General features: G+C 48.9%; 6 protein-coding genes across 6 annotated transcripts; 5 read left to right on the forward strand and 1 right to left on the reverse strand.

Moving 5' to 3' along the window:
* Positions 1-6,791: 6,791 nt before the first annotated feature.
* Positions 6,792-7,442, forward strand: BCR38DRAFT_411345 (Mss4-like protein; the record flags this gene model as incomplete). Its single annotated transcript, XM_040858568.1, has 2 exons — positions 6,792-6,902; positions 7,017-7,442. 2 exons carry the CDS (start codon positions 6,792-6,794, stop codon positions 7,440-7,442), a joined length of 537 nt encoding a protein of 178 aa, XP_040713549.1.
* Positions 7,443-9,641: 2,199 nt separating this feature from the next.
* Positions 9,642-10,499, forward strand: BCR38DRAFT_347515 (uncharacterized protein; the record flags this gene model as incomplete). The annotated part of the gene is made up of 1 exon (XM_040856352.1): positions 9,642-10,499. The coding sequence occupies one exon, from the start codon at positions 9,642-9,644 to the stop codon at positions 10,497-10,499; it is 858 nt and encodes a 285-aa protein (XP_040713550.1).
* A 1,112-nt stretch (positions 10,500-11,611) lies between these two features.
* BCR38DRAFT_440300 (HotDog domain-containing protein) lies at positions 11,612-12,927 on the forward strand. Its single transcript, XM_040860693.1, has 8 exons — positions 11,612-11,727; positions 11,789-11,829; positions 11,908-11,923; positions 11,984-12,049; positions 12,105-12,219; positions 12,271-12,336; positions 12,390-12,468; positions 12,523-12,927. Exons 1-8 carry the CDS (start codon positions 11,689-11,691, stop codon positions 12,599-12,601), a joined length of 501 nt encoding a protein of 166 aa, XP_040713551.1. The 5' UTR covers positions 11,612-11,688; the 3' UTR covers positions 12,602-12,927.
* A 3,554-nt stretch (positions 12,928-16,481) lies between these two features.
* Positions 16,482-19,280, forward strand: BCR38DRAFT_440303 (AMP-binding enzyme). Its single transcript, XM_040860694.1, has 9 exons — positions 16,482-16,672; positions 16,730-16,849; positions 16,933-17,443; positions 17,495-17,561; positions 17,614-17,670; positions 17,729-17,776; positions 17,826-18,445; positions 18,499-18,693; positions 18,741-19,280. The coding sequence occupies exons 1-9, from the start codon at positions 16,660-16,662 to the stop codon at positions 18,979-18,981; spliced, it is 1,872 nt and encodes a 623-aa protein (XP_040713552.1). The 5' UTR covers positions 16,482-16,659; the 3' UTR covers positions 18,982-19,280.
* Positions 19,281-19,615: 335 nt separating this feature from the next.
* BCR38DRAFT_396397 (Alpha/Beta hydrolase protein) lies at positions 19,616-21,601 on the forward strand (the record flags this gene model as incomplete). Its single annotated transcript, XM_040857647.1, has 3 exons — positions 19,616-20,108; positions 20,166-20,510; positions 20,570-21,601. The coding sequence occupies exons 1-3, from the start codon at positions 19,863-19,865 to the stop codon at positions 21,599-21,601; spliced, it is 1,623 nt and encodes a 540-aa protein (XP_040713553.1). The 5' UTR covers positions 19,616-19,862.
* A 166-nt stretch (positions 21,602-21,767) lies between these two features.
* On the reverse strand, positions 21,768-23,561 carry BCR38DRAFT_373330 (cytochrome P450). The gene is made up of 5 exons (XM_040857309.1): positions 23,470-23,561; positions 23,280-23,418; positions 22,827-23,209; positions 22,077-22,770; positions 21,768-22,020 (listed from the first exon to the last, which is right to left on the reverse strand). The coding sequence occupies exons 1-5, from the start codon at positions 23,536-23,538 to the stop codon at positions 21,842-21,844; spliced, it is 1,464 nt and encodes a 487-aa protein (XP_040713554.1). The 5' UTR covers positions 23,539-23,561; the 3' UTR covers positions 21,768-21,841.
* Positions 23,562-27,552: the final 3,991 nt, after the last annotated feature.

Genomic DNA, 27,552 nt, shown 5'->3' on the forward strand with positions numbered 1-27,552 from the left:
CGGAATACAATTGCGAAATACGCGATCCAGGAGGAGGATATCTACAACTTCGACGAGACCGGTTTTGTGATGGGCCAAATCTCGTCCGAAATGGTCGTGACGACTTCTGATCGGCGCGGAAGGCCTATAGTAGCTCAGCAAGTAAATCGGGAATGGGTTACAGTTATTCAAGGCGTTGGGTCGTCCGGTTATGCCCTCCCTCCGTACATCATTTTCGCCGGCAAAACCCACCTCTCGTCATGGTACGAAAACAGCCCATTACCGCCTGATTGGGTTATCGCAGTTACTAAAAATGGCTGGACTACGAACGAAAGAGGCGAAGATTGGATAAAACACTTCGATCATCACACCAAGTCTCGTACGAAAGGTACTCATCGCCTATTGATCCTCGACGGTCACGAAAGCCATCACTCGACCGATTTCGAGGTATATTGCAAGCTAACAATATCGTCACGCTTTGTATGCCTCCTCATTCGTCGCATAAGCTCCAGCCTCTTGATGTTGGTTGTTTTCGCGGGTTAAAAAGAGCGTACGGAAAAGAAATCGAAGATCTCATGCGAGCACATATAAGTCATATCTCAAAAGAAGACTTTTTACTGGCGTTTTTAAACGCGTACAACGCAACTTTCACGGTTTCAAATATCCAAGGAGGTTTCTGAGGGGTAGTAATAGTTCCGTATGATGCAGATTATGTCATATCACAGCTCGATGTGAAATTACATACGCCAACACCTCCGGGTAGCTCGGCTAGTCTCCCCGTCCCTTGGGAATCAAAGACTCCGAACAACCCAACCGAAGCCCAATCACAAACCGATTATGTGAAAAATAGGATTTTACGACATCAAAATAGGTCACCAAGGTCAATTTTTGCTGGAATAGATCAGATTGCGCCAGGTACAACGAAGGTTATGCATCGGCTTGCCCTTTTAGAAGGCTCGGTCGAATCACTTCGAAAGGCAAATGAGACCTTAAGTCGACGTCGCCGTGAGAAGCAAAAACAGCTACAGAGTGGAGGGTCACTTTGTATACAAGATGGACAGGACCTACAGTCTCAACGAGAGGTTGATGAGCAGTTACATGCCGAATTTCGTCAAATTGGTGGTCGTACGAGGCGGCGAATTGCGCGTGTACGGCGCCGTAGAATCTGCGGCGAGCCCGGACATAATGCGCGCACTTGTGGAAATGATGTAAAGACGTCTGAAGATAACAATTCTGAGTAGTTTCAATTGATGATAGGCGTTGTAGTTGAATTAACTTATACATTTTCATATAAGGTCTGCCAAAGTGTGCAATTGGACCGTGGACTACGTTAGAAGATCAGTGATAATGGAGAAAAAGTACCGGGGGTGGGGGGAATACAGATATATAAAGTGATGAAACGAGACCTCTCTGCTCCCATTCATCATTACTCCCAGAACAAAGAATAGCCAGATCAACAGACTTAAATATCAGTTAACCGCGCAACAAACCTCGCAAAATGCAATTCTCCGTTTTCTCAGCCATCCCCCTCTTCACTGCTGGCGTCCTCGCTATGCCCAACCCAGAGACAGGTAACCTCGAGGCACGTACCGACTGTGGTAATATCGTGCCGGCCTGCTTCGGCGGTTCGAAACAGGATGGTAACGTTGCTTGCCGCTGCACAGGTCAGGTCGAGCCTTGTGATCCCTGGTATTGCCTTGGAAACGGTCCAAACTTCGTAAGTATTCCACTTTAACTTACTGCTGCTCACCTGCCCGCTAGTACAGCACTGATACGTGACCCCATGGGGGGTTGCCCTATAGCTAGAGATAAGATAGATAAGAGCTATAAAAGAGCTCTGCCAGGCCAGAATAGCTGACCTGGCCATCCTTTCCCAATACAACAATTCACACCCCATATGCACTCGCATCAAGCACATACGCTATGCCCCCCTCTTCCTATCTAGATAAAGTAAAGAATTACTGCTAACAGAATTTGTCCTACCTACAGCTGGTCTGTGGCCAGAACGGATCGGGATGCGTATTCATTGTGTGATTGTGTGATAGGACTGGACCTGGTGGAGTAGTGTACTGGGGGAAGGCCGGACTTCAGGGTTATAACGTGTCAGGGGCTGGGGGACTTTCTTTTCTTCAAGTGCGCAGCGGCAGTTTTTGTCGATCATTATCTTCTTTTCTCAGTCATTCACTTAGTTTCGATTTACTTATACAGACATTCAGATAGAGCTTTAAAGAATCAATTCCTTTTGCCTTTATATTAGCTACAGAAGGTTTATTTCGTTGTAACTAGACTAGTGTAGTACTAGTGATAGCTTTATTTAACTCTCGGAGTTAGGCGCCCTACCCTAAGAATCATCCTATTACTAATATAGAGGACATATTGACGTGGGGTTAGGGTTTTTGGGTGCTCGTTTTCGTTTTTTCCGGTTTCAGACGAGTTATGTAAGCGCGTTCTTGAAGGGTATTTAAGACCTTATGTACATAGTCACTCTCTTGAGAAAAAGATAGAAATTCAAGCGGCCTTTTCCAAAGTCATCTGAACCAATTTCTCTTTACTTGGACAGGCATTCAATGTCTGACGGGCCTGTTGAGGTTCCTTTTCTTCCCTAGCCTGCTGAGGCTCTAGTTGTTCGTACCTGTTGAGGTACTTGTTGTTCTGATCAGAGCTAGAAGAGCTCTTGATCTTGTTATTTCTTTCCACCTCCCGGATAGTAAGGTCTTGTTGAGGATCTTGTTGTCCGTTGTCATCATCTTACACCTTAAACCTGCGGATGATTTCACTGCCCGTCGTCAATATATCATTATAACCTTGATTCGTATTGTCACAAGAGGAGGACTAAGCCCCTAGGCCAATAGACCAAAAGATCTAGAAATGTCAGTGTTACTGACATTTGGTCTCACTAACTGCTATATACAGCACTATGTGGCTCTGTAATCGCCAGAGCTGTGACACGTACTCGCAGTACCTCTGCCTCATCACAGATACGGTAAAGCGGAAGCTCTGGCCAGACCAAAGCTAATACCTCTAGGAAGATGTGGTTAAGTTAGGTATTACGGAACCGCTATATAGAAATAAGCATATTCCTGTAAACGGATGCGATAAGCTACGGCTAGTAGAGAAAGATAATACTTGGATAGATAAAATAGCGTATTAACAGGCTATTAGGATCCTATTATTTACTATAGTTTATACTGAAACGGGGTCAGGCGGTCAGTAGGATATACCCACCACCTAACACAATGGTAAGACAGCTCCAGCACTCACGAATTCCATCTGAGGTCTGATCAGACGAAGCTCGTAGTGCTGGTTTCGGAAGCTCAGCTCCTAGAAGCCTTATGACTCTCCGGGAGTCGAAATGAAGCTCTCACTAGCACTAGGTTGGTCTGATCAGGACTAAATAGAGCTCTCTATAGTTATCAAGGCTAAGGTGAAGACGGAAGAATGGATTCTTGAAAAGCTATGTCTGAATGTATAAACGAATAAATGAACTGAAAGCTAAGTGATTGACTAAGAAGGGAAGATGATGATGAAGATGATTATCTGTTCGAGAAAAGAAGATGAAGGCCAAAATGATCTGTCTCTGCGCACTTCTTGAAGAAAAGGAAAGAAAGCTCCCCCTGCCCCTGTCAACTTATTACACTGAAGACAGGCCTTGCCCCACTACAGTATCTACCGACGAAGCCGAGTATATCCCTATATACTCTACTATAAATTTAGGTTAATAGACTACCTAATGTCAGAGAACAGAATGCCATAGGCACCGGTGGGTGTCAGGACACTGAACGCAAGACACCGGTGGGGCGCCGGAGGGGTGTTTCGGACAAAAGACTCCCGAGTCATGATTACAATCTATGTGAAGCTTTGGGATGACGAGAGTCAAGATCCTCGGCATCGCCGACCCTGCTGTTATGCCGGGTCCAAGCGGCGGCCTAGCTATCTATATAAGGACCATCTCGAAGTAGGATAGGGAAGGAGTAGAGATCAATGCATCATCGTGGGCACCCCTACCTGAGACCGCCAGTGACCACACGGTGCTACGTAGGAGGGACGCCCGTTACTCCCCATCACTCTGTACTATTGCCTTCGGCCTAGCCGTACCCTGACACCTAAATCCTCCACGACATAGGATTCCCTTAGTATATTGGTCCTAACCCTAATACCATAGCTACAAAAGGAGATAACTAGGGAGTAATCCCTCTACTCTAGAACCCCTATTTATACGAGCGCTTAAAGTATATTGATATCTACTACTATTACATCCGCGACCTCGAAGAGAAGAATAGGATCAAGGTTAACGATATTCTAATATAGAAGATGGTAGTTGTGAAGGTCAACCCTCGCAGACTCACTACAACCAGGTGACTTACAGCTGGAACACCTGCCATGGCAGTGTCAGATGGGAAGCCAATCATAACCCTTGTAGGAGCCCCGCCAAGCGTGGATGACTTAGTCGCGCTCCCTCAAACCTAAGTTGTCATCTTCTTTCCTTCGCTCCTTAGAGTAGAATCTTCGTCGATAGCACCTAATCGAGGTCTCTACCAATGCGATGCAACCCAGGTCGTGACAGTAGTAGATGAATTTACCAAGCTACTTAAGAAGCTTTAGTTCTGTCACGCCGTGCTAGGGGTTGCAATCCTTGCCACTACGCCACCGTACCAGATGTCTTCACCAAAAGAGACCAATACCAAAGTCCCTGACTTTGATATCTGCAACCACTTATCAATTTGTTCAGACCAGTGTAGGTCAATCACGTGACAACCGTCACAAGTTCCCTAACTTCAGAAATATACTTAGAATAAGGGCCGTTAGGAAGTAGTAGAAGCTGGAATTTAGTAGGGGTTACTTTATAACTAATGTTTAACCTCGCCGGATCTAAGTAGGAGTGTTAAAAAAGACGGTAGTAACTTCTATAGTTAATAGCTCCGGTAGGAAGTTATTACTATATTAAGATAGAAGGACCAATACTGATGCGTGCACCTAGGGGGAGGATGCTATAATGCAGCAGTGCGCAACGTTATAGTATCTAATTGAATGGGATTCACCTAAACAGTGGGTCCCCCTACCTTTTCGTATCAAATACAGTTATAACGTAAAGACTCTAACTTCGCTTAAAAGTGGAATCTCAAGAGGGAGGACCAGAGTTTGTAAGACTCCTTCTTGATGAAAAACTTATAAGTTGATAATAGCTTCTAGTCAATTGGAACTTAGTGCCACAAGCGGCACGGTATAACTTCCACACGGCCTATACTGCCTCAATCGACAATGAGATGGTTATTATGCGAGCAACGAAACTGCGGCTTCAGCGTTCGCTTTGTGCATAGGCACTGGGCATTTTCAGATATCAATAGCCTGCAAATTATATGGCCAATCTTTTGGCTCGGGCTTGAAATCTACCAATGAACCTAGCTATGGCAGGGCGTTATTCTACCTTTTAGGTTTCACCACCTCAGTCGAGGTCAAGACTCTTAAGAAAGCCTTAAGCTTGACTAAGATTTGCGAAATCAGCAAATCAGCTCAATGCCGTCGGCAGCCCCAAGAAGCAAACAACAAGCTAAGGTACTTGTAGGACCCCGCGTACAACGCAATGAAGTTCATAAGAAGCAGCTATTCCGAACTGACACATATATAGCAGAGCCACGGGCTGATTACCGGGTCTAGACCACTGATTCATGCAATCTGTCTACTTGCCAAGGCTCGAGTACGTCTATCCAGTGTTAGCCGCAAACTGCACTTCATGGTGGGAACCCCACTTTCCCTGGCCTGAAGCCTAGCGCTACCATTTTCCTCATTCAATGCCGCTACCTTCCTCCCTGGACACTCACAAGCACTGCGAACTGCTTCTCCTTACGGACATCCTGTAATCTTGTGAACTTCCTTTTTTTAGTACTCAACCCCACCAACCTTTGGGTAGTTTGTGAGTGGAAATCCTATACAAAAGTATTTCTACCGATCACCTGCCTGAGCCTTCCGAGGCAGCCGGGCTACCCATTCGGGTGCCGGTTACTCTATATATTGTCCCTTGTACCTATGGAGTGGTAGACAGCTTCTTGGGGAATCACAACGTGAGCACATTTTCCAAACTCTTCTCACCTACTTCACCTGCTTGGGTGTTGCAGTCGTAATAGGAACTCTGCATCCAGAACAACGCCGAGGCAAGGATATGAGAGCTCCTCTCATCGGTATTGCGTGAATTAGATTGGTATCCCCAGGAAGTCGGGAGCATGATCAACCTGAACAATGTACTCGCAGATGGTTATCTCTCTCATCCACTAACGCCTTGAAACTCGCATGAGTCGTGCAGCACGAGCAAATCTGTCGTTAATGAGAGCGGCTGCGTGATAGCATTATACAGTTCATGCTCGGCACTAAGCTTGAAGACGTAATGCGTCCGGCGCCGCACGATGCAACTTCATATGCTGCACTGATTTCAAACAAGTAACGTGTCTGACATCAATTGACAAGATCAGTGCAAGATGTATACAGGCACCTAGGCTTGATTAGGCAATGCGTCCGGCGTTGTGTCTCTGCCTTCTTGATTGGCCCGTTCTAATACGTGGACTCTGATCGACTACTGGTGGTCGGTCAGCTTCAATGATTATGCGCCTGGGCTAGCCAAATGTACACGGAGCTCTATGCAGATGACATACAGCCCTGATTTGTTATAACCGTCCACCACGGGTATATAAATGATGCCTCTCATCGATCATATAATCAGCAAAAAGTTCTCTGATCTTGATTATATAGTCAATACGAGATACTGTGAAGTTGTGACCAAGACCGCATCACCCCTGAGAACCTCAAAGAAGCATACAATCATGTCCATCACAGACAAATCCAAACCCTACTTCCCTCTAGCCAACGATGGCTGGTCCAAGGAAGATGAAGCGACGGTCACATGCTTCTGTGGCGCCGTGCAACTGGCATTTGTAAGTTGGAGATGGTTGAGCCTGTGAATAGATATCAGCTACTGCATTCTCCTTTTTCCATTTCAAGAACCCACCTTGCCCAAGTCCATAAGCTATGCTCTAACGAACCACAAGCCAACCCAAGGCCCGGGCCTAGTCAACACCTTCGTCTGCAACTGCACCGATTGCCACATGATCACGGCATCCCAGTTTGCATCCAACTTCACCGTCGCCAACACGCACCTCAAGCACCTGCGTGGCCAAGACACCCTCAAGACATTCGCGCAGTCACAGACCATCGCCAGTGGAAACATGATGACCAATCACTTCTGTTCCACCTGTGGCACCCTCATGTACCGCGTAAGCTCAGGCTTCCCGCACTGGAGTATCCTGCGCATTGGCACGATTGACGACTTCACTCTGCAACACACCAAGTTGAAACCCCAGAAGGAGATTTCATTGAGCAACGATTGGACTGGGTACGTGCCATCGAGGGCGTCCCCCAAATTGAGGGCATGGGCTCTCGGGACCAGCAGCACAATGGCACCGTTTGAACTGTGAACCATAGTCTTTATCAATAGGACGTAGGTAGTATGGAATCCGTGTCTCTACCTGTTGCGTAAGGCATCCCAGGATGTTTTCTCCAATCGAACCAAGGGTGTCTCTCGTAGAAATGAAAACAAGAAACACTTTTCATACCCTAAACAGAGAATTATGTGAAGGTTCGATGGCAAGGAGTCAGAGCCAATCCCCCTACGAGCTGGCGTCCCCCAGGGGTCACCGCTATCCCCGATACTGTTTATATTATACATTTCAACGCTGTACGAGGAGCTAGCGGAGCAGCATCCACTACTTTTAGTAGTCGGGTTCGCGGACGACACGAACCTGCTAAGCGTCGGCACCGATCCAGACACGACCTGCCGCCGGTTGGAGAGCGCATGGGCTACGTGTCAGCGGTGGGCAGTGAGGCACGGGATGGAGTTCGCTCCTGACAAGAGTGAGCTAATGCACTTTACTAGGGCCCGAGAGCCCTTGCCGCAAAGTATTCGCCTTGGGGACGCCACAGTGTCGCCGGTAGTCTCAGCCAGGTTCCTAGGAGTCTGGTTCGACCGCAAACTGACGTGGCACGCCCATGTTGAGCGTGTTAAAACAAAAATGGCAACTCAAAAGCTAGCCCTGACAAAGCTAGTCAATATGTCGTGGGGCTGCGATCTTATACGGGCGAGGCTGTTATATACGGTGGTTATCCGTAGCGCGATTGCCTTCGGGGCGACTGCGTGGCATACTATAAGTGAGGAACCGGCAGGGCCAGCTAAGAGCCTGATGGGGATACAGAACGAGTGCCTCCGGGTAGTCTGTGGCGCCCACAAAGCGACGCCGGTTCGCCACCTGGAAGCAGAAGCAGCAATCCCGCCACTAGACCTCTATCTTAGTGCCCGGGCTGCTAAGTTTGAAGAACGGCTACGACTTAGCGGGAAGAGAAATCTGCTTCGCAGCGCGAGCGCTAAAGCGTCACATATACTCCGGCAGGATAGGCCGGCGAAGAGGAAGCAGGCGTCGCAGCTACTCCGACCGGCAGGGTACACTATGGAGAAGGAGGCCCGGGGCTCCGAGTGGATGAGTGAGGAAAAGGAGGTCCCGGCTGCCCTCCTCGACCACTGGAGGAAGAGATGGCTCACCGGAGCAGAGCATCACGATCGCCAGCGACGCGCTATCGCTGAGGAACCGGAGGGCCCTTCGATGCAGATACCGAAAGGGGGCAAGTATTTCGGCCTGAACCGACTGGAGGTGTCTACGCTGTGCCAGATCAGGACGGAAAAAATAGGACTAGCAGCCTTCTTATTCAAGACAGGGGCTTTTGGCGTGTACTCGCCGCTATGCCGCTGTGGCGATGCCCCTGAGACGGCAGAGCACGTAATCCTCTTTTGCGGGCTGTTGGAAGGACCGAGGGAACGATTACGGGCCGCCATCGCACCACGGCCACTATACTCTCGCAGAGACCTCGCAACGGCAACAAGAGAACCAGTAGTTAGTGGGACTATTGTAAGATGGCTGCTAGGGACGGGTCGGACAGCTTCAAGGCCCAGATAGCATCGATCTTCTCAGGGGGGACTTTGTTGGTAGGTTGAGAACCAACGTAGTATGGTAGTGAACGCAACGCAGTCGCCAATAGGGCGAACCGACGACGCAGCGTATGTATTTAGTCCAGCCATTAGGGCACGGTTTGACATACGGGAGTACTAGTAGAGGTACCGGGGGCTTCGAGCCTACGGCGTATTTAATAATAATAATAATATTATGCAGCTGGGTTGTAGTCACACGCATTATCAATGCTGTGGTAGGATAGGACCATACGAAAGTACATATGGTGGGGGCTGAAGGCGAGAAACTATACGGTACCTGCAGCTGTGTTAGCCCGCCGGCCTCAGCTCAACCGGCCTGATCTCAGAGGTCATCCAATAACATTCGGGGGCCTCAGGTCTGTGAGGATTCAGGGAATCCTAATCCCTCTGTTCCTCATACAGCTGTCTCTCCGCTATCTACCAAACCCAGCGGAACAAGCGGCAAAAATATCAGCTAAGCCACCCACCTCCTTTTCCAGGAATCTGAATGAACAGGGTTGAGATTACGGGCACAGGAGTCCTGAGACCAAATACGGCTTTTCCCAGGTACCCTAAATGCATGAATACATATAAAAGACAACAGCCGTTAGATGAAATGGTATGATATAAGTCTCATCTCTGTGTATCTATCGCCATCATGTTTCTCCCCGCAAATTCATGCCGGCGTGGCTTTACTGCTACTCTTTTAGCAACAGTCGTCCTATTCTGCCTCTTTATTGATTCTACGACTGCAACAAAAATCAGAGATGGCTCGGATCCAGCAATTATGAAAATCGATGACACATATTATTCCGCTGATTCAGACGGCGGGTCTATCTGGGTTCATGCTGCATCGTCATTTGAGGGTCTCAGTACCTCTGATGGTCACAAAGTCTGGTCTGACACCGCTGGCAGAGGAGAAGTCTGGGCTCCCGAGATCACCACAGATGGGGAGCAGTCGCTATTCATCTGCCGCATGAGTGACCCGTTCACGCCGACCGGAAGTCGATACATCATTTCCCAGCCGCGTGAGACATGGGAGCAAGGCGACCACCCCATGATCAATGAGGGGCCTGAGGCCATAGTCGATCCGAACGGACAGCTACACATTGTCTACTCGGCCAATGGCAGCTGGGACAACAAGTATTGCCTCGCTGACCTTCGCCTTCGCAAGGGCGGCGACCCAACGAATGTGTGGGATTGGTATAAGTCGAATGGTTGCCTTTTTGGTTCACATCAAGACAGAATGATGAGCGGTTGGGATGCAACCCTCTACATCGATGGGCCCGGCCATCACACTTTCGCACTGCCTAACGGCGATATCAACAATAGTCCCGGTGGGATGAATCACATCCCCTTTGTATTCCATGGCGTCGAAAAGGGAACTCCATACAACTGGGGCAACCGAGCTTGGTTCACCGGCAGTTTCGTCTGGTGGAACGAGACAACTTACCACCGCAGTAATGTGCCAGGAGACAATGATAATACTGGCTTCAGCTTCAAGTTCTTTGAATGACTTGTGTTGAGTCGCAAATCCACAGCAGGTAGTCAACAACCTGATTGGAGTACAGCCGGCATGATTGCCACTATGATGATGAATTGTTTATACACCACGAATGTTTTGCTGTTAGGCTAGGTGGAAAGAGCAGTATGGATCAGAGGGACCCAGTGTTTAGATCACCAAGCTTGGAATATCTTAGTCGAATTTCAGTCTCTTCAGTCCTGATCTGCCGAATCGGCTTATGGTGTTAGTTATCTATCAGTTTCCTCACTACCAACTGCACCATAGGCTTTCCATGCAGTTTCGATGCCGCCGTGCAAGGTGACCAAAGGTGTTGTCATAGAAATGAACATCAGATGTCTTTTCTGCGCGTCGTTATCATTTTGCGTCATGATCTCAGAGCTATCTTGGATCCACTGTCTTTTTGACTTATAACCATTTTTGATGTGTGGGCGTGCTCATCCTTTTGAACCTTGGACAGGTTATGGCTTTTGCGCATGACTTCCCGGGTCTTAAGGGCCCGAAAACCTCTCCATGTGGCCCATATGTTCGGCATAAGTTGAGAGAACAGAAGATAACCCTCAGTAAAAGGTTTGATAACTTATTGAGATGTGAAGTATATCGTTGAACAAAGAAATAGCAAGGGAATATGGCGATGTTGGCATAAGATCGTTCAGGCCAAGGACATGAGCAAGGAACACTGCCTTAGAAGGGTCGGGGTTGACCGAATAGTTACCGAGAATCCTTTGTAATAGACCAGTGCACCTCATCTACCCTTGAGCAGTAAAGACAAGTCACCACGGGAACTGCGTCCTCCCCAGCCTCTTTGGTCTGAAAAACCTGTTACGAGCGCATGTAGTATCAGAGCCTAATCGCGTCCTTCAAATTCAGGGCACACCACACCATATGACTTCCAAGGACATGTCGGGTGCGAGAGATTTAAGCAGTGTGGCGTAATAGCCGGCTGACTGGCATTGGGCGCGGTATGCCGGATCTCACTATCTAGAAATTACAAAAGCAATATTACCGAGGTGGACCATCTCGGAATGAGGCACGGACCTTCCTCGTCCCACCTTCTCAGCTTTTACCGACAACGGGTGTCTCCGCTTGCTGCTCAACCTTTTTGTGACGTCGCAGCGTCGCAAATGGATTTGGCAACTTCACCAAATTTAGACGACCAGTGACTTGATTTCAGTGGTTTACCATGGCTCCCAAGATCCCTCCTGTGCGATTTGTTAAAACGGTATGTTGATGAACGATTGGAATATGCCTGCGAGTGAGTTTATTTGACGTTTGAAATGCAGGTCTTGAAGTCCTTCATGGCTGAGTCGGGTCTTGAGCCGAGGTCAGGAAATGACCCATCCTAACACAGTTCGCCGGGTTCTGATTGATTTTTGACCCTAACTTCGTGTCCAATGTATAGGCTATTCGGATCTCATGTGTGTACTTGAAGCTCCCAAATACTAACCATCAATTCACTGACAATTTGATGCTCGCAGCTCCGAATAACCAACGCAGTCCCAGGCAAGGTAGATTTCGAGCTAGATATTACGAAAGAGCACACCGTAAGCCAGTCTAAGGATGTACCGTTTGGTTCATGGCTCTAACGCATACCTTGAGAATCGTCTACAAATCCTCCATGGCGGCACTATTGCGAGCATGGTAGACCTGGGTGGCTCACTGGCAGTCGCTTCTATGGGCCTATTCGCAACCGGAGTTTCGACAGACCTTAGTGGCATGTTCTCTTCCTGTATTTTTGTCAACCAAGATTACTGACCTCGCCCAGTCACGTACCTAAGCAGTGGCGGCAAGGTCGGAGACAAGATCCAGGCCACGGCAGTTTGTGACAAAAGTATTGCCTTCGCACCGAATCCACGTTGTTTCATAAGCTAACTCATAACGCAGTGGGTAAGACCTTGGCATACACATCCATCACATTCAAGAATGCCAAGGGCGAGCTGGCAGCGCGGGGAAGCCACACCAAGTAAGCCGACCCTGCTGTCCATACAGGATCTCGAACATTAGCTGACTTCATTAGGTACGTCACACAGGCCTGGAAAGGGCAGAGCGAAACGTACACGACGCCTGAGGGTGTAGAGACTGACGACGTGGATTAATGCACGTCATTCGCTTACTTACCCTGTACACGTGCGCATGAAGACCATATACATTGGTTTAACAGCATGCGGAGACGCTTTGTTCCAATAGACCTAGACCCCGTAAATTTCAGTCGTATTGTCATATTCTTGTCGGACCGCACGAGCCCTTTTCTAGGTCTTTTGATGCCTGACAGCTATATTCAAGTTTTCTTGGCCATAACTAATTGACCAAGCTGATTACCCCGTGCTATCTGCTCTGGTGCAGTACGTAGTCTTGTATCGTGCTATGTCTTCATGTACTTAGAGGCCGTTATGGCCCATTGCGCTCTTGGACAAGAGGTGGGAACAGAGACACATTCAATTCCATGCTTTTTTATAGCTTGCAACAAGACCAATACTTACGTGATCTAGTGAACAATACACGACGCGAAGCTGGCTGCCATATTTCTCTGACAATCTATCATTCAAGGGTCAATGCTTGAAACACTGACGGTGCTGCTTTTTTCGATGCCGAGACTGCAGTCTTGCCGAAAATGGCATAAATGACATTGAAGAAGGTGGTAGTTCCTTGTAACGTACCTTGACTCAAACTCCCATACTTAACGGTGTTCAGAAGCAGGATGCTGGCAGTGCCAAGGGTTGGAACAACCTCACGATGCCAACCTAGTGAGCTAGGGTTAGCGTGTATATACACTAATATCCTCACCATTCTCCGGACTTTGGTTGCTAATGCTAACCTCACCGGAGGCCCTGGTTGGGCAAACTATTTATTTTATAGTTGCTAAGGCTCAAATAGCTATTTTACCCGTACCAGGGGTCCCTAACAGCCGTATTTTTAGGCAATTTGAAGGTGCTACAGGTCCCTTCCAGGCCTGTAGGACCCCCTATATGAATTATTAGCTTGCAAATCTCTGTAAAATGTCTAGTACTTTGAAACTTAGATGTTATCTTACTATTCTTCAACGCTTAAGCCGCTATCCTTATACTATGGATGGTCTAATTGCCCCTACAACGCCGACTCCGGTAGTATCGCTATCTCGCCAGGCTACTCCGGTACTCCCGGAGGCTCAAGAACTCCTTTTCCATCATTTAGTTGTCCGGTAGGTAGTTGACGGCAACAGGCCATTGACGGAAGTAGAGGATACGAATCTGCGTGCTGTCTGTGAGTACCTATCACTATCGGTCCATATCTAAGGTGGCTATCTATCAGCGCGGTCCGTACGTTAATAAATCGAATCGGAGCACAACAAGTACTGTAACACAGTAAAGGCCGCGCTATAGCGAAGACCTAGCGCTATTCACGTCGCATTTGATAGCTAGACCTCCCGTAACCATCTGGCTATACACGGAATCGCTGCTTTCTTCAGAAATAAGATACCTCGGCCGAAGAAGGTAGTCCTCGGATTGCAAGAAGTTAAGACGCGTCATACTGACCAGGAAACCGGCGCTCGAGTGCATATGGGGTGTGGAATGTTGTATAAGGAAAGGTTGGCCAGGTCAGTTATTCTGGCCTGACAGAGCTCGTTTATAGCTCTTATCTTATCTTATCTATACCTACAGGGTAACCGCCCGCGGGGTCTCGTATCAAACGATATAGAATCGACTAATTTATTAGATAACTTGAATGTACACCGAGCTGGCCACTTTGATGCGCCAACGCGACCGGCCAACTTAATGTTTGATTTTCTCAACAACCAATTATGGCAAAGTCATACAACGAAGCAGACTTAATGCTAGCCCTTCAAGCTCTCAAAAATGACCAAAAACTTAGTCTCCGACAAGCGGCAAAAACGTACCAAGTCCCCCGAAGGACCCTCCAAACGCGTAAAAACGGCGGCTCGCCCTCGTACGGGCCGAGTGCGCTGAGCTTCGAGAGGCAAATAAGATGCTAAGCCGGCGCCGGAGGACTAAAAAAATGCAATTACGGGAAGGAGAATCACTTATTTTCCAAGAAGGACAGGACCTACGGGACTCTAGGGAGTTGGCGACGAAGATACAGCAAGAAGAGCGCCGAAATGGTGGTCGCGCAAAGCGTGTTGAAACGCGCCCGAGGCGCTGTGGTATTTGCAACGGGACTGGGCATAATGCGCGAACTTGTAAGAACGCATTGCAATCTTCTGGAGAGGAAGATTCAGAGTAGTTTCAATTGATTTACGGCTTTGTGGTTTTACTATCGTAAAATTTCTATGCGAGGTTATGTAAGGGTGGCCAGCTCGGTGTCATGGCCAGCTCGGTGTACATTCACGTTATGTCTTGGTGTAAAGCTTATGATGACCTGAAGTTTGAACAGATACAATGCCTCGGAAACTCAATAAATCAATGATCGATACTAGCATAAGTATCGCCGATGTCTATTGGACACAAAGCCATACTGGCTCTCCGTGGAATACAGTGCACCGGTCTCCTCAACACTTGCGTCACCGAGAAAAAACCTTCCCGCAAACCATAAATAGCTGCTTTTATCAGCTATGCACATTCTAAGCTTATACCGTAATTACTGATGTTGACTTCGCCCTGCTTAAAATATCGGGCAGATTCTCAGAATAGGTTGTATGTTTTATATAACCTGCCTCGGTGTTTGTTTCGTTAGAGCTACCCGTGCAGAGAACATAAATCTAAGACTAATGCTTGCCAAAAACCAGCGATAGTCAGGATCTTCAAGTACAAATCTCCGAGTTTTGATCATTCCTTAAGTAGAGTCGTTGTAATCATTTGCCTCAGGGTTTTCCATGACTCCGGATTAAGAATGGGGTTAAAATTAGCAGCTCGACGTATTACCAATGGACAGGAGAGTTGGAGTTGCAATGTCCCAAATGTTGACAATTCGCGAGACCGACTCCGAGAAGCTGCATAACTGCCAGGCAGGTTGCCAGGTAAATATGTTCAATGCCTGTGTAGCACAGCTATGGCTGTAGTGTCTTCTGATACCGGAAAACTCAAGTAGGGGTTAGTGAAGACAATCCAAGCTGTCACTAAAAAAATCGACAGGTGTTTGGGAACACCAGGCTTGCAAATCCTTTCATGCAAGTTGAAGGATTTGATCCGTCCTGAATACTCTGCGCTACTGGTGTTGCAAGGTTGACAGTGCTCACAAGGTCCAATAGGTCCAAAATATATCCAACACTATATTCGCGCTTTGGCAGTAGGCGCGAGAGCCTCCATATCGTATCTAACCCTACGTACTGTGCCGGCGTAATATATCACACAAGTCATGTCATACATTTTCACACATTTATAGACACCCAGGGAACCGTGTTATCTAGTAAAACGGTGTATTCAATAGGATCCAGCTATATTTAGGTGCATTGTCGGATCCCAAGCACTGGGGCTGTATTGGTACTACGAAGGTGCGCGAGGGAACAATCTCAAGTTGGCCCTGAGGGGAGCTTAAATACTGCAATCCATACCTGAGGCCACGGCTTCTCATATGGGTCTCGCTATCCAGATGTTATGAAACTGATATGACAAGCATCATTCTCATCAACCAGAGGCTTGTACTCTCCTGTATCTACCTTTTTTGATTCATTAGAAAAGGGATGACGCGCACAAAACTGTGAATTAGTTTGACCCATTGTATGTTGATAAACACAAACTCCGCTCGGGAGGACAGAACATGTGCTTTAACGCAAGCAGGACTGCGTAATCCAGTTCACTAGTCTCGAAGATAATACTGAAAGTGCGGTACCATAAAGTCTTACCATACCGGTTGGCCTTCAAGTCTGGCAATGCTGGTGGGCTAAGTGCGGGTAAATGCGGGGGTACGCCGTGCGCTGAGCAAGTTGCATGTAGGATGAAGGACCCCATAATTGCATCTTTTCAGCCTCCCCATAACTGCCGTGATGCGCTAATAAGCCTCCCGAGGTTTTCTCCATTTTGCCGGATCGTGAATATTGAAACCCGAGAAGGTTTTAGACCCAAATGTCGAGTTGACAGAGTCATCATCCATCACCGTCTCTTGTTACTTCTATATGAGTCAAAAAGTACACAGAAGTCACTTGCACTATCCTCTAAGCAGTGGAACTGCAGTTGCCAATCAAGGCCAATCAAGTGCTTGCTAACTTCAAGTCCACGACTCAATGGCCGCCATTGGCAAGTTCAACCGGCCGCTAAATTCTGACTGGCTCACACTAGCTAACATCTTTACAGCTGCCTCTGCAGCGGCCGCCATCGCAGGCTCGCTCTATCTTGATGCCAAATACCATTTGCGGCAGGACTGGACCTTCATCCGAGGCAAGAAGAAGGTGGCGAAGCTCCTTCAAAAAGCAGGTACGCATTGAATCCACGTGGCTCTCCCGTCGCTTTTGCCCCACCTTTGCGATCGGAACACTCACGGATGCCCCCATGCGCAGTCCAGCAGAAGCGCTTGTCACCGTACTACTTCTTCGAGAAACATGCACTGCAGAAGCCCAACGAGGAATGCATCTGGTGGCGTGAGGGAAGCTTCACTTGGGCTGAGGCTTGCTGTCGCGCCCACCAGTTCGCGCAATTCTTTCTAAGCCAGGGGGTCAAACCCGGAGACCTTGTTGCACTGTTCATGGAGAACTGCCCCGACTTCGTCTTTGCATGGCTTGGTCTATGGGCTATCGGTGCGGCCCCGGCTCTGATAAACCACAACTTGACTAAAGCCGCGCTGCTGCACTGTCTGGGCATCAGCAAGGCGCCACTCGTCTTGGCTGAAGGCAGGCCGGAACTGTTGGCCAGCATAGATGAGGTCACGGACGAATTGGCCACCAATGGTGTCAGGGTACTGAAGTTGGCCGAAGTCCAGAGTGATATCAATGCGATGCGGGGCGACCGGCCGAATGATGGGTTGAGGGAGGGTGTAACTCTCAGGTCACCATTTGGGTTGTTCTACACGAGGTAAGACCGTTGTGAGGGTTTATGCTTCCGGTTGATGACTAAAGAGAACAGCGGAACCACCGGCCTACCGAAAGCATGCTCGCTCCCGGCTGTGGCTGCATTCAACCATGGTGTCAGCGTAAGGAGATATAGTACCGAGGTGAAAACTGCATGCGCTGATGAGACGACAGAGAGAATGCGGGCTCGCGATCGTACAAAAGGACAATGAGCGCTACTACGACTGCATGGTAGGAAAATGCACTTGAGAAAACACCATATATGACTCAGCTGACAAGTTGTGTCTAGCCTTTATATCATGGCACAGGGGGTATAAGTGGACTGACACAGATAATGGTAGGTATCCTTGGACTCGCAGGAGATGCATGCTGATGATTCAATCCAGACCGGAACGACACTATGCCTCGCTCCCAAGTTCAGCGCCTCCCGTTTCTGGGACGACGTGCGGGATTCTCGGGCGACTTGGTTTGTGTACGTCGGTGAGACTCTCCGCTATCTTCTGGCCGCGCCACCCTCACCGAGAGACAAGGACCACAAGGTGCATTCGATCTACGGGAATGGTCTGCGGCCTGATGTTTGGAAGCAATTCAGGGACCGCTTTGGCATCGAAACAATTTACGAGTTCTTCAACAGCACAGAGGGGGTCTTGTCTTTGGAAAATCGCTGTCGCGGCGACTTCAGGGCTCACTCGGTGGGTCACCATGGCTTGCTTTTGAGGAACAGGTATCACCATGCCTTTGTACCCGTGGCCATCGACACGGACTCGGACGAGATCATAAGGGATCCCAAGACAGGCTTTGCGGTAAGGGTACCATACGAAGTGGGCGGTGAGATTCTTGTGCTCCAGACAAGTCCTGTCGTGGCGCCGTTCGTCGGCTATCATGGAAACAAGGAGGCCACAGAGAAGAAGTTGGTCAAGGACGTTTTCAGAAAAGGCGATGTGTATTGTCGGACCGGTGATGCCTTGAGACGAGACTCTGACGGTCGATGGTTCTTCCTGGACAGGTAAGAAAATTATAACACAGCCCCCTGGCCTCGTATGACTGACTATAGGGCAGACTTGGCGATACCTTTAGATGGAAGGGAGAGAACGTTTCTACAGCCGAGGTGTCTGAAGTTCTTGGCCGCTACCCTGGTGTGCTCGAAGCTACCGTTTACGGTGTTTCACTTCCAGGTCATGATGGCAAAGCTGGCATGGCAGCCATCTATGTTGACCCCGCAGCCACGCCATTTGACTACAATGGCTTGTTGAAGTAAGTGTGACTAACTTGGAACTGAAGGATATATGCTAAACTATCAGACATGCCCGGGCTCACTTGCCGAAGTACGCCGTGCCGATTTTCCTGCGCCAGATCAGCGAGCGTTCCGCTACGCACAATAACAAACAGAATAAGGTGCCATTGAAGAACGAGGGCATCGAACCAGCCAAGGTGAAGGGCGACCCGCTGCTGTGGATCAGCTATAATGGGAAGAAGTCCACCTATGTTCCGTTCACCGAGGGCGACTTGGAAGCCCTCCATGGTGGCCGGGCAAAGTTGTAACCGCACTCCACACAGAGTATGTACGAGACGGTCAGATTGTTGCTCATACACTGCACATAAGCGTCATAAATACGTTATGTAGGGATGCTCCATAGGATGACTTGATGGTAGGATGTACGGAACGTAGGCAAGAGGGTCTGGTCGCGAACAAGAATTTCTTGCATCGAGGGGGTATCTCGACCAATACAACCGGATGGGCCTAGGATCGTGAACAAGTAGAGCCGGAAGACGCAAGCGTCCATATCGATCCTCAGTTGCTTGGGTACATATATAGGAATCAGCCATAAAATACATCACTGCAAGCAAGATCGTCATACTGCAGGCTTGAGTCCCAACCGCGCCCCTCTCTCATGCACCTTCAACCGGGGCATGCGGGGAACATACCCTTCACGGGCCCAACCTGCTCGGTGTAAGTTCGCCCGGCCACGGGGCCCAGCGTAGATGTCACTCTGCTAACTGCAGGAAACAGAAGCACATCGTGAGACGAATACTGGACGAGCCAACGCTCTGCCATACCTCCTCTACCATGAACCTCGCACGGGTATGGGGAGCGCCCGGCTTCGCTCCATCTTCAACACAACTGGACGTGCGGAAAAATTGAACTAGTGCTGACTGTCGACCCCGAACCTCTGCAGGACTGAACTCTATGAGAACTTCAAGGATCGTGCGGGGAAAAGGGCGGCGGAGAAAATCTACCGGCGTAGTGCCCAAATTATAACGACAAATCATATCCTCTCCAAAGATGGAAACGGAACTGATGCCGGTATTTGACAGTGGAGTAGGCCCCATGGGGAAGACCTTAAATTCTTGCAGGAACCCGCCATTATGAGTAACTGGTCGTTCAACATCCGCCCTGCCCACGGGCACGCAGCTTGTTGACCATGGTATCTAGGAGACTGCTCCGTCTGCTTGCCCAGGCTCTCTCTGTGAACAGCCTCCCAGGTAACCGCAATGTAGCCACGGGCCCAACTGTAAACCTTGGATACTCGATCTATGAAGGCGTACGACTCGCCGCGGGGGTGGATCAATACCTGGGCATGCGTTTCGCTCAAGCGCCTCTGGGAGACTTGAGATTTCGTATGCCCGAGAATCCAGTCTCCACAAACGCAACTCAAAGCGCCAGCCAGGTAAGTGCAAGAGAGTAATAACCGAGTGATTGAGTTGTTGACGTATTTATAACGTAGTTTGGTCCCACCTGCATCGGTGTCGGGCAGACGGAAAGCAGTTCCGTCGGAGAAGATTGCCTGTTTGTCAATGTTTTCACCCCCAGCAACGCCACAGCGAAGTCAAAGCTGCCTGTCTGGCTTTATATCCAAGGGGGTGGGTATAAGTCCAACTCGAACAGCAATTATAACGGGTCCGATGTTGTACAGAAATCGGGAGGGAATCTGGTCTTTGTCAACTTCAACTATCGAGTCGGTTCTTTGGGATTCTTGGCTAGTGAGAAGGTCAGGGAGGATGGGGATCTGAATGTTGGCTTGCTGGATCAGAGGAAACTTCTGCAGTGGGTGCAGAAGCACATCGGCAAAGTGAGTGCCCCCTTCGGTGCACCATGGTGAGTCACTACAGTGGCTAACTGCAAGTCCAGTTCGGAGGCGACCCAGACCATGTCGTCATTCACGGAACCTCAGCGGGTGGAGGCTCGGTTTCTCATCACCTGACAGCTTACGGAGGCCGAGACGACCATCTGTTTATAGGAGCTGCGCCACAGTCGATATTCTGGCCTACACAACGGACCGTTAGAGAGATGGAATTCCAATTCGACCGCTTTGTGAACGACACGGCCTGTTCAGGAGAACAGGATCCGATATCTTGCCTCCGATCCGCCAGCTTGAGCATCATAATGGCTGCAAGTGCCGTATCCCCTTTTCCTGGTGCAAGTAATACCCCTTTACCCCTGTGGTACTGGCTACCAGTCGTTGATGGCGGCCTCATACCTGACTTGATGTATAAACTATTTCAAGAAGGGAAGTTTGTCAAAGTTCCGATACTGGTCGCCAATACAGACGATGAGGGTGCCAGCTTCGCTTCCAATGCCACCAACAGCTCGGACATGGCTGCCTTTTTCAAGAACAACTACCCGAAATTGAGTTCCATCGAACTTCAGCAACTTATCGAAACATACCCCCTACAACCTGCCGTGCCGAAACACGCGGCCTATTTTCCATCCACAGCAGCGGCATACGGAGACGCTACGTTTATCTGCCCAGGACACGAGCTCGCTTCGACCTTTTCTCACTACGTCGCACCAGACCACGTATGGAACTATAGATTCAACGTACAAGACCCCGACAGTATCGCTGCTGGGCTTGGCACCGCTCACGCCGTTGATGTGCCAGCCATATTGGGACCGGGGTACTCAGGCAGTGCGTATAGATCCTATTCTGATGTAAATGCCGCCATTGTGCCCATTACGATGGATTACTGGATTAGTTTCATCCGATCGCTAGATCCGAACAAGTACCGTGCTCCTGATGCACCGGTGTGGGAGCCGTGGGGGACCGGGACGGGAAGAAGATTGAAGCTTGAAACCAACGCGACTCAGATGGAACTAGTTCCTGAGACTTTGATAGGACGGTGCGCGTTGTGGAGGGATCTTTCAACTTCCATGGACGTGTAGAGGCTTCCTCCCAGTTATATAAATACACGAAATGCCCTATGTAAACCGAGGGCATGGACTGTATTACCCGCTGTGTAATCTAGTAAGACCGTAGACATAGCGACTGTTCCCGATGAATAGTTGAGAATAAGCAATGTTGTAGTATCTAATTCTAAGTTACACAAATGCGCTGATGTCTAGTAGCAATACTCTGAGCCATGAACGCCGTTAAATCGCACAGTTTCTCGTCTCATGTCAGCATCAATTGGCTTGAATCAAGCAACGATGGCCTCTAGGTGTAATCAAGAAAAACAAGTCTTGATCCATATCCCGGTCACTCATTCCCTCAAGCTCGGAGACAATGGCATTTGGGAACGCCCGGAAGAATCGCGCAGTGGCTAGGCGCAGCTCTATACGGGCAAGATGCACCCCCAGGCATACTAGATAGATGAGTTAGCATGAACGTGATCTTCCTGGTGAGTATACAGACACTTACTACGCGAGCCTCCACCAAAAGGCATCATCGAATCTTTCATAGCCTTGGTTGGATTCTCCCATCTCGAGGGGTCGAACCGTTCAGGGTCGGGAAATGCTTCCGATCTATGCAGACTGTACGCTTGCGTCAACACGGTTGCGCCCCCTGGGATCCAGTACCCAGCCAGGCTAGCGCCCCCTGATGGCACCGTGCGAGGTAATCCCGAAGGTGCCGCTGCATAGATACGTGTTGTCTCTTCGATGACTTGGTTCAGATACGGCAGCTCCTTCACGTCGTCATAGCTAAAGTCATCCGAAAGACGTGTCTGGAGCTCGTTCACGAGCTTTTCTTTGATCTGTGGATCCCTACAGACTGCCCAAACGAGGTACGTCAACGACATGGCAGTAGTGTCGCTGCCGCCTACGATGTACGCCTGGGCATTGTCCTCAAGTTCGACTCCAGACAGAGAGTCTTCACTCTTGGCCTTAAACATCTTGGAAAACAATGTTGGCGCCATATCAGGGTTCTCCTCGAGGAGCGTGCGTTGGCGTTGTATCGAATCGCGAGAATACATCGCCAATCGACCGGTGATTGGACCAGCTTTCCAAAAGAAAGGGATCGGGACGTAGAAGGAGAGCTTAGATAGAAGAGGGAAGGTAGCACGCAGGCCTCCGATAAATGCCGAGCCCTCGAGGTCTTTGATGTACTGGTTTTTCTGTTATTCTTGGGTGTTAGTGGAGTGTGTCGAAACTCGAAATCAGCTTAGCTCACCCTCCCCAGCTCAAGCATCTTGAACGACTCGCCAAAGGTGAGCTCTCCAATGATGTCGGTTGTCATGAACATCCACCATTTGCAGATGTCAACAGCGCCGCGGCTCTTCATCTCTTCTCCCATTCGCTGTATTCCGAAGCGCACTCGGCTGTCGATTTGGGGTAGCATGGGTTTCAAGCCAGTCTCTGAGAGCGGGGACGACAAGAGGCGTCTGTACCGCCGATGGTGGTCCCTATTAACGCAATTGAAGATGTTTGTTACTCCTGGGAGGAACTGTGTGTAGAATTCGGACTTGAGGAACTCGTCTTTGATTCGGTGGATCGTCTGGGCGGCAACGGGGTCGGCAACATCAACATCGTTGGGCCCGATTCGGACGACGGGACCTGTATCAGCATGAACGATTAGCCAAGGTTTGGGATGACGGTGTGATTGATGATGGAAACCGGGACTGACCATATTTCGAATGAAGAGAATGAATGTAGGTTGGGTTACAACCCGTCAGGAAATGGTACTTGGTGACAATATTGGTCCAACTCGCATACCAGGGCCCCGGAACTTTGTTCAGCGGGCTGCGTAAGACATTGTAGACATACTAAATCATGCTAGTCAGTAGTTGGACTCGGCCCTGACGCAAATAACTTACACCGACAACACCAACAAGTAAGGCGATGCCTACGAGTTGAACTTGACCCAAAGTTTTCAAAAACTCCATGATGTAATAACACAAAATACCTGATGTGGGAAAAAAGCAACGAATGAAATCTTACACCTCTAGTTGAACGGACATGGCTTTATACTTATATAACAAGTATACCAGAGCCACTCTCACCGACCAATGAGCTGGTGGTATTTATCACCGCCCAGCTCGATCCTGGCATCATTCATGTCATGTAGCGTCGATCGTGCTCCACACGGTAATCGTAGCTGTCCGGACCACAATTCATTCAGCCGTGTGGGACATCGTTTTGCAACACGGCGAAATGGAAATTGCTAGTTGTCCGAATACCGATGCACTAGAGCTGGAGCTGCACTAGGGCTAGAGGCGCACAATAACGCCTAGTGCCGAACTGACAAGAACACTATGTTTTGACCCATGCTTGGCTCAGAAACCCGAGTCAGTTGCGAGAAACCGTGCTTATATAGGACAGCGCAGCAGTGGACCGGATTTTCGTACACCATTACATTGCAAGTCCGAAATCTTGGTTCTGATGCCTGATCGTAATCATTGACGACTTTCGATCCCCCCGTTCTTCGAAAAAAAAAATATTTTGACCAGGCGGACAGTGCTCGATAATGTAAGGGGACCCAGGAGGACGTCTCATAAGGGCTACCACAAGTGCAGCAGCAAGCACAAAACAAGAGCTAGAATTCGACAAAAGCATTGTGTCCATTATATTCGCCCATTTAATTCAGTCAGCAGATTCGGTTGACTTGGTGGTGGCAATGGGCGTTCTGCGGGCCAGAATCTATGTCACAGTATGTTCGCTTTGGAAGGCGCGCAGGCCTCTGTATACTATTTAATCCTCTGTATTGTGCTGGCGCATTGTCTGACAATTACCATAAAAGTGTTTGGTTGTCACAAACAGAAAAACATCATGGCGCATCCTGCGAATCATGATTGACATGAATAAAATTCGCTAACGTGGTTTAACACCAAGTCGCGCATATCACCGAGTCGCGCACTTTTTACCACACTATAATTTCAAGTTCAATTAAAAAGCCACAACAGACTAAAGTTTATTGAAATTTATTCAGAGCTATATACATCTGACAGTTATAGTTCGACATGACAAGTCTTTACATTATGTCCGGTCTTCTTACACTTACTACATCGTCGTACAGTCGACGGACCAGCCTTTTCTTTACCCCCCCTAGAGCGCTTGTCCTCCTTTACCTGGGCCTCCGCGTCCTTCCGGGCCAAAATGTCCAGGGCATCCTCGACAGTAAGTGCACCTCCTTGCCGGACACGCGATTTTTTTGCCCTCCGACGCTTGCTTAGTGCCTCATTTGCCTTGCGAAGGGTGGAGCACTCAGCCTTCAAGAGGGTATTCTCATGGGCTAATCGAGTTATACCCTTCGCAAGGTGGCCAACAGCATCAGAAATTGGAGTCGGAGAGCTTCCCTGATGTCTGGCGATTCGGCGATTGACAAAATCGGACTGCGAGAGAGCCTCTGTTGGGTTATTTGGCGTTTGCGAAACCCAAGGGTCAGCATCTGGAAGAGAGGGGCTAACGGGTGTAGGCGACCGAATCCTAACATCCAGCTTCGAGATAACGGCTTCAGGGTCGTGTGGGACTAGGCCGGCCCCTTGAAACCCTGCCTTGATGTTTTTGTCGGTTATTGTCTTTAAATAAGCCTCCTTAAAGGCGATAAAGAACTCGACCTTAGTAATGTGGTTAATATGGGACTTGATAAATATATCAATCTCTCGACCGTATATACGTTTCAAGACCCCAAAGCACCCGACATCAAGTGGCTGGGTTAGGTGAGACGAGTGCGGGGGCAGACTGATAGTAATAATGCCGTTACACTTGCAATAAGACTCGAAATCGGCCGATGTATGACTCTCATGCCCGTCCAATACTAACAGCCGATACACGCCTCTTTTGGTCGAGATAGTGTGCTTGTTGAAATGTTTGATCCAGTCTAGACCAGTCTCGTTGTTCGTCCACCCGTTTTCGGTCGGTTTGACTACCCAATCGGCTGGTAGGTCCCCCTCAGCATACCAATTAGCAAGGTGATAATTCCCCTGAATTACCAGAAATGGCGGGATGTCGCGACCCTCCGAATTGACACAGGTAATCGCCGTGGCCCATTCCCGGTTACCTGGCTGGACCTTCTTGCCTCTACCATTACGTTCAGACGAGGTAACGACCATCGAGCGTTGAATAACGCCCATCATAAAGCCCGTCTCGTCGAAGCTCCACATATCGCAGTCCTGGATCCCGTATTTGGCCCTCATATTCGATACAAGCCGGAACCAGTCCTCAATAATCTTTGGATCCTCGCAAAGGGCCCTCTGGAAGTCATACGAGCGAGAAAAACGCGTCTGTAACTCTGGGGTTCGCTGTACAAAGCGATGCGCCCAGAGCTTGCCGACGCGTCGGGTACCCCGCGTCGCAAGAATGGAATTGGCCATATCTTCCACACCCTCGAGCCGGGGAGGAAACACTCTCAAATCTAGGTCAAGTACATGCTGAACAATAGCTCTTTCCTTTATCTTGGTGAGGACTCGGGTACACCGTATAGCTTTGCTGCTCGACGTTGGCTCATATTTTTGGTCGATCGGATAGCTTCGATGGCAAGGTTGATTTTGGCTTCTTGGGTTTGAACTGACATGGTATTGTTGTTGAGGAAATAAGTGTTGAAGTCAAAAGGTTGGAAAAGTTGAAAAAGTGCGCGACTCGGTGATATGCGCGACTTGTCGAATATCACGTGTGTCCAATCGAGTAGTCAGCAGTGCGTAAGATTGTATATAAATGAGGTGTGTTCTTGTCTGTCTGTCTTCTTGTCAGGGTACGGCCTGGACCGAAGGCGATAGTACAGAGTGAAGGGGAGAAATAGGCGTGTCCCCCTGGTGGTCACCTGGTGTTCACTGGTGGTCACTTGGTGATGGCAGGTAGGGGTATCCACAGTAGTTTATTGATCTCTCCCCTCTCTATCTTCCTCCGTCTCGACTCCTTACTTATAGCCAGCCGAGGTTCTCTGTTGGATTCTGGATGTTTGCTTCCGCATGTCTGTGTTCCTCCGACTTCGGCCAACATCTTGGATAGCGGCTCTTTATCTGCAACCAAGCGATTCCCTATCCGCTGCAAACGGCTTCAACAGCTCTCATTCGCCACAAGCGGCTCTCTAGCCGCCACAAACGACTTCCTTCCTGGTGGAAGCCGGCCCGCCTCGGATGACACTTGTGGCTCTGACACTTCTGTTCTCGCGAACTCCCGTTGCTCTGCCTTTTATAGATGCTTTAGAACATGTCGGTAACTTTGGTGTTACTTTTGAGAAGAGGGGTTCCTTTCGCCTTCTGAACTTTAAGTGACAATAGTCTTCTCTAGTGCCATATTATTTCTGAACCTAGGAACCAGGTGCCCTATCTGACACGACTCGGTGATATGCGCGACTCGGTGTTAAACCACGTTATGGAATATCTCGCTAATTTCACAACTGAGATGTCACCCACGTATATGTATATATATATATAACTTCACAACATTATAAACTAGCTGTAGGCTCTGTTAATGTAGCTACTAGCCCATGTGTAATTAATCATAGTTAGACTTCTTCAACGGTACCTTGAATGACACAGGTCAATGGGAGAAGTAATAGATAAGACTTCTTCAAAAAGATCAGGTTCGCAAAATACCTAGTTCAGACACTGCAGACACTCCTAAGAGGCCCTTGATGTAGCTTGAGACACTACGTCGTTGTCTCACCACCCAACGTATTCTACTCGATGGTTCTACGCAACCTCATGGTTGAATTTCTTGGCTTGTCTCCCTCTCAAGGCTTAGGAGATTATTCAATCAATCTCAACTCATGCTACCCTTTGACATCCCACGAGCAATGGCCACAGCGAGTTAAAACGCTGCACCGCAGTCATTGACGCAGTATCTACGATGAAACGGCCTGCAAGACGGACCGTCAACGCCTCTCATGCCATCCGCAGAGGAGTTGAGGCATGATATTATTGGAATTTGGAGTCAAGTAACCAAAAGGTAGTATACGG

This window comes from Pseudomassariella vexata (assembly GCF_002105095.1).
Source record: "Pseudomassariella vexata strain CBS 129021 chromosome Unknown BCR38scaffold_10, whole genome shotgun sequence".
Classification (NCBI taxonomy): Eukaryota; Fungi; Ascomycota; class Sordariomycetes; order Amphisphaeriales; family Pseudomassariaceae; genus Pseudomassariella; species Pseudomassariella vexata.

Excerpts from the sequence above, each read along its gene's own strand:
- BCR38DRAFT_440300 (XM_040860693.1), top strand. The coding sequence starts at position 11,689 with ATGGCTCCCAAGATCCCTCCTGTGCGATTTGTTAAAACG. Across the intron at positions 11,728-11,788 it reads CTGTGCGATTTGTTAAAACG|GTCTTGAAGTCCTTCATGGC; the intron begins GTATGTTGATGA and ends TTTGAAATGCAG. Across the intron at positions 12,337-12,389 it reads CACGGCAGTTTGTGACAAAA|TGGGTAAGACCTTGGCATAC; the intron begins GTATTGCCTTCG and ends CTCATAACGCAG.
- BCR38DRAFT_440303 (XM_040860694.1), top strand. Across the intron at positions 17,444-17,494 it reads TTTGGGTTGTTCTACACGAG|CGGAACCACCGGCCTACCGA; the intron begins GTAAGACCGTTG and ends TAAAGAGAACAG. Across the intron at positions 17,777-17,825 it reads GTGGACTGACACAGATAATG|ACCGGAACGACACTATGCCT; the intron begins GTAGGTATCCTT and ends GATTCAATCCAG.
- BCR38DRAFT_373330 (XM_040857309.1), bottom strand. The coding sequence starts at position 23,538 with ATGGAGTTTTTGAAAACTTTGGGTCAAGTTCAACTCGTAGGCATCGCC. Across the intron at positions 23,419-23,469 it reads TACTTGTTGGTGTTGTCGGT|TATGTCTACAATGTCTTACG; the intron begins GTAAGTTATTTG and ends AGCATGATTTAG. Across the intron at positions 23,210-23,279 it reads TTCTCTTCATTCGAAATATG|GTCCCGTCGTCCGAATCGGG; the intron begins GTCAGTCCCGGT and ends ATGCTGATACAG.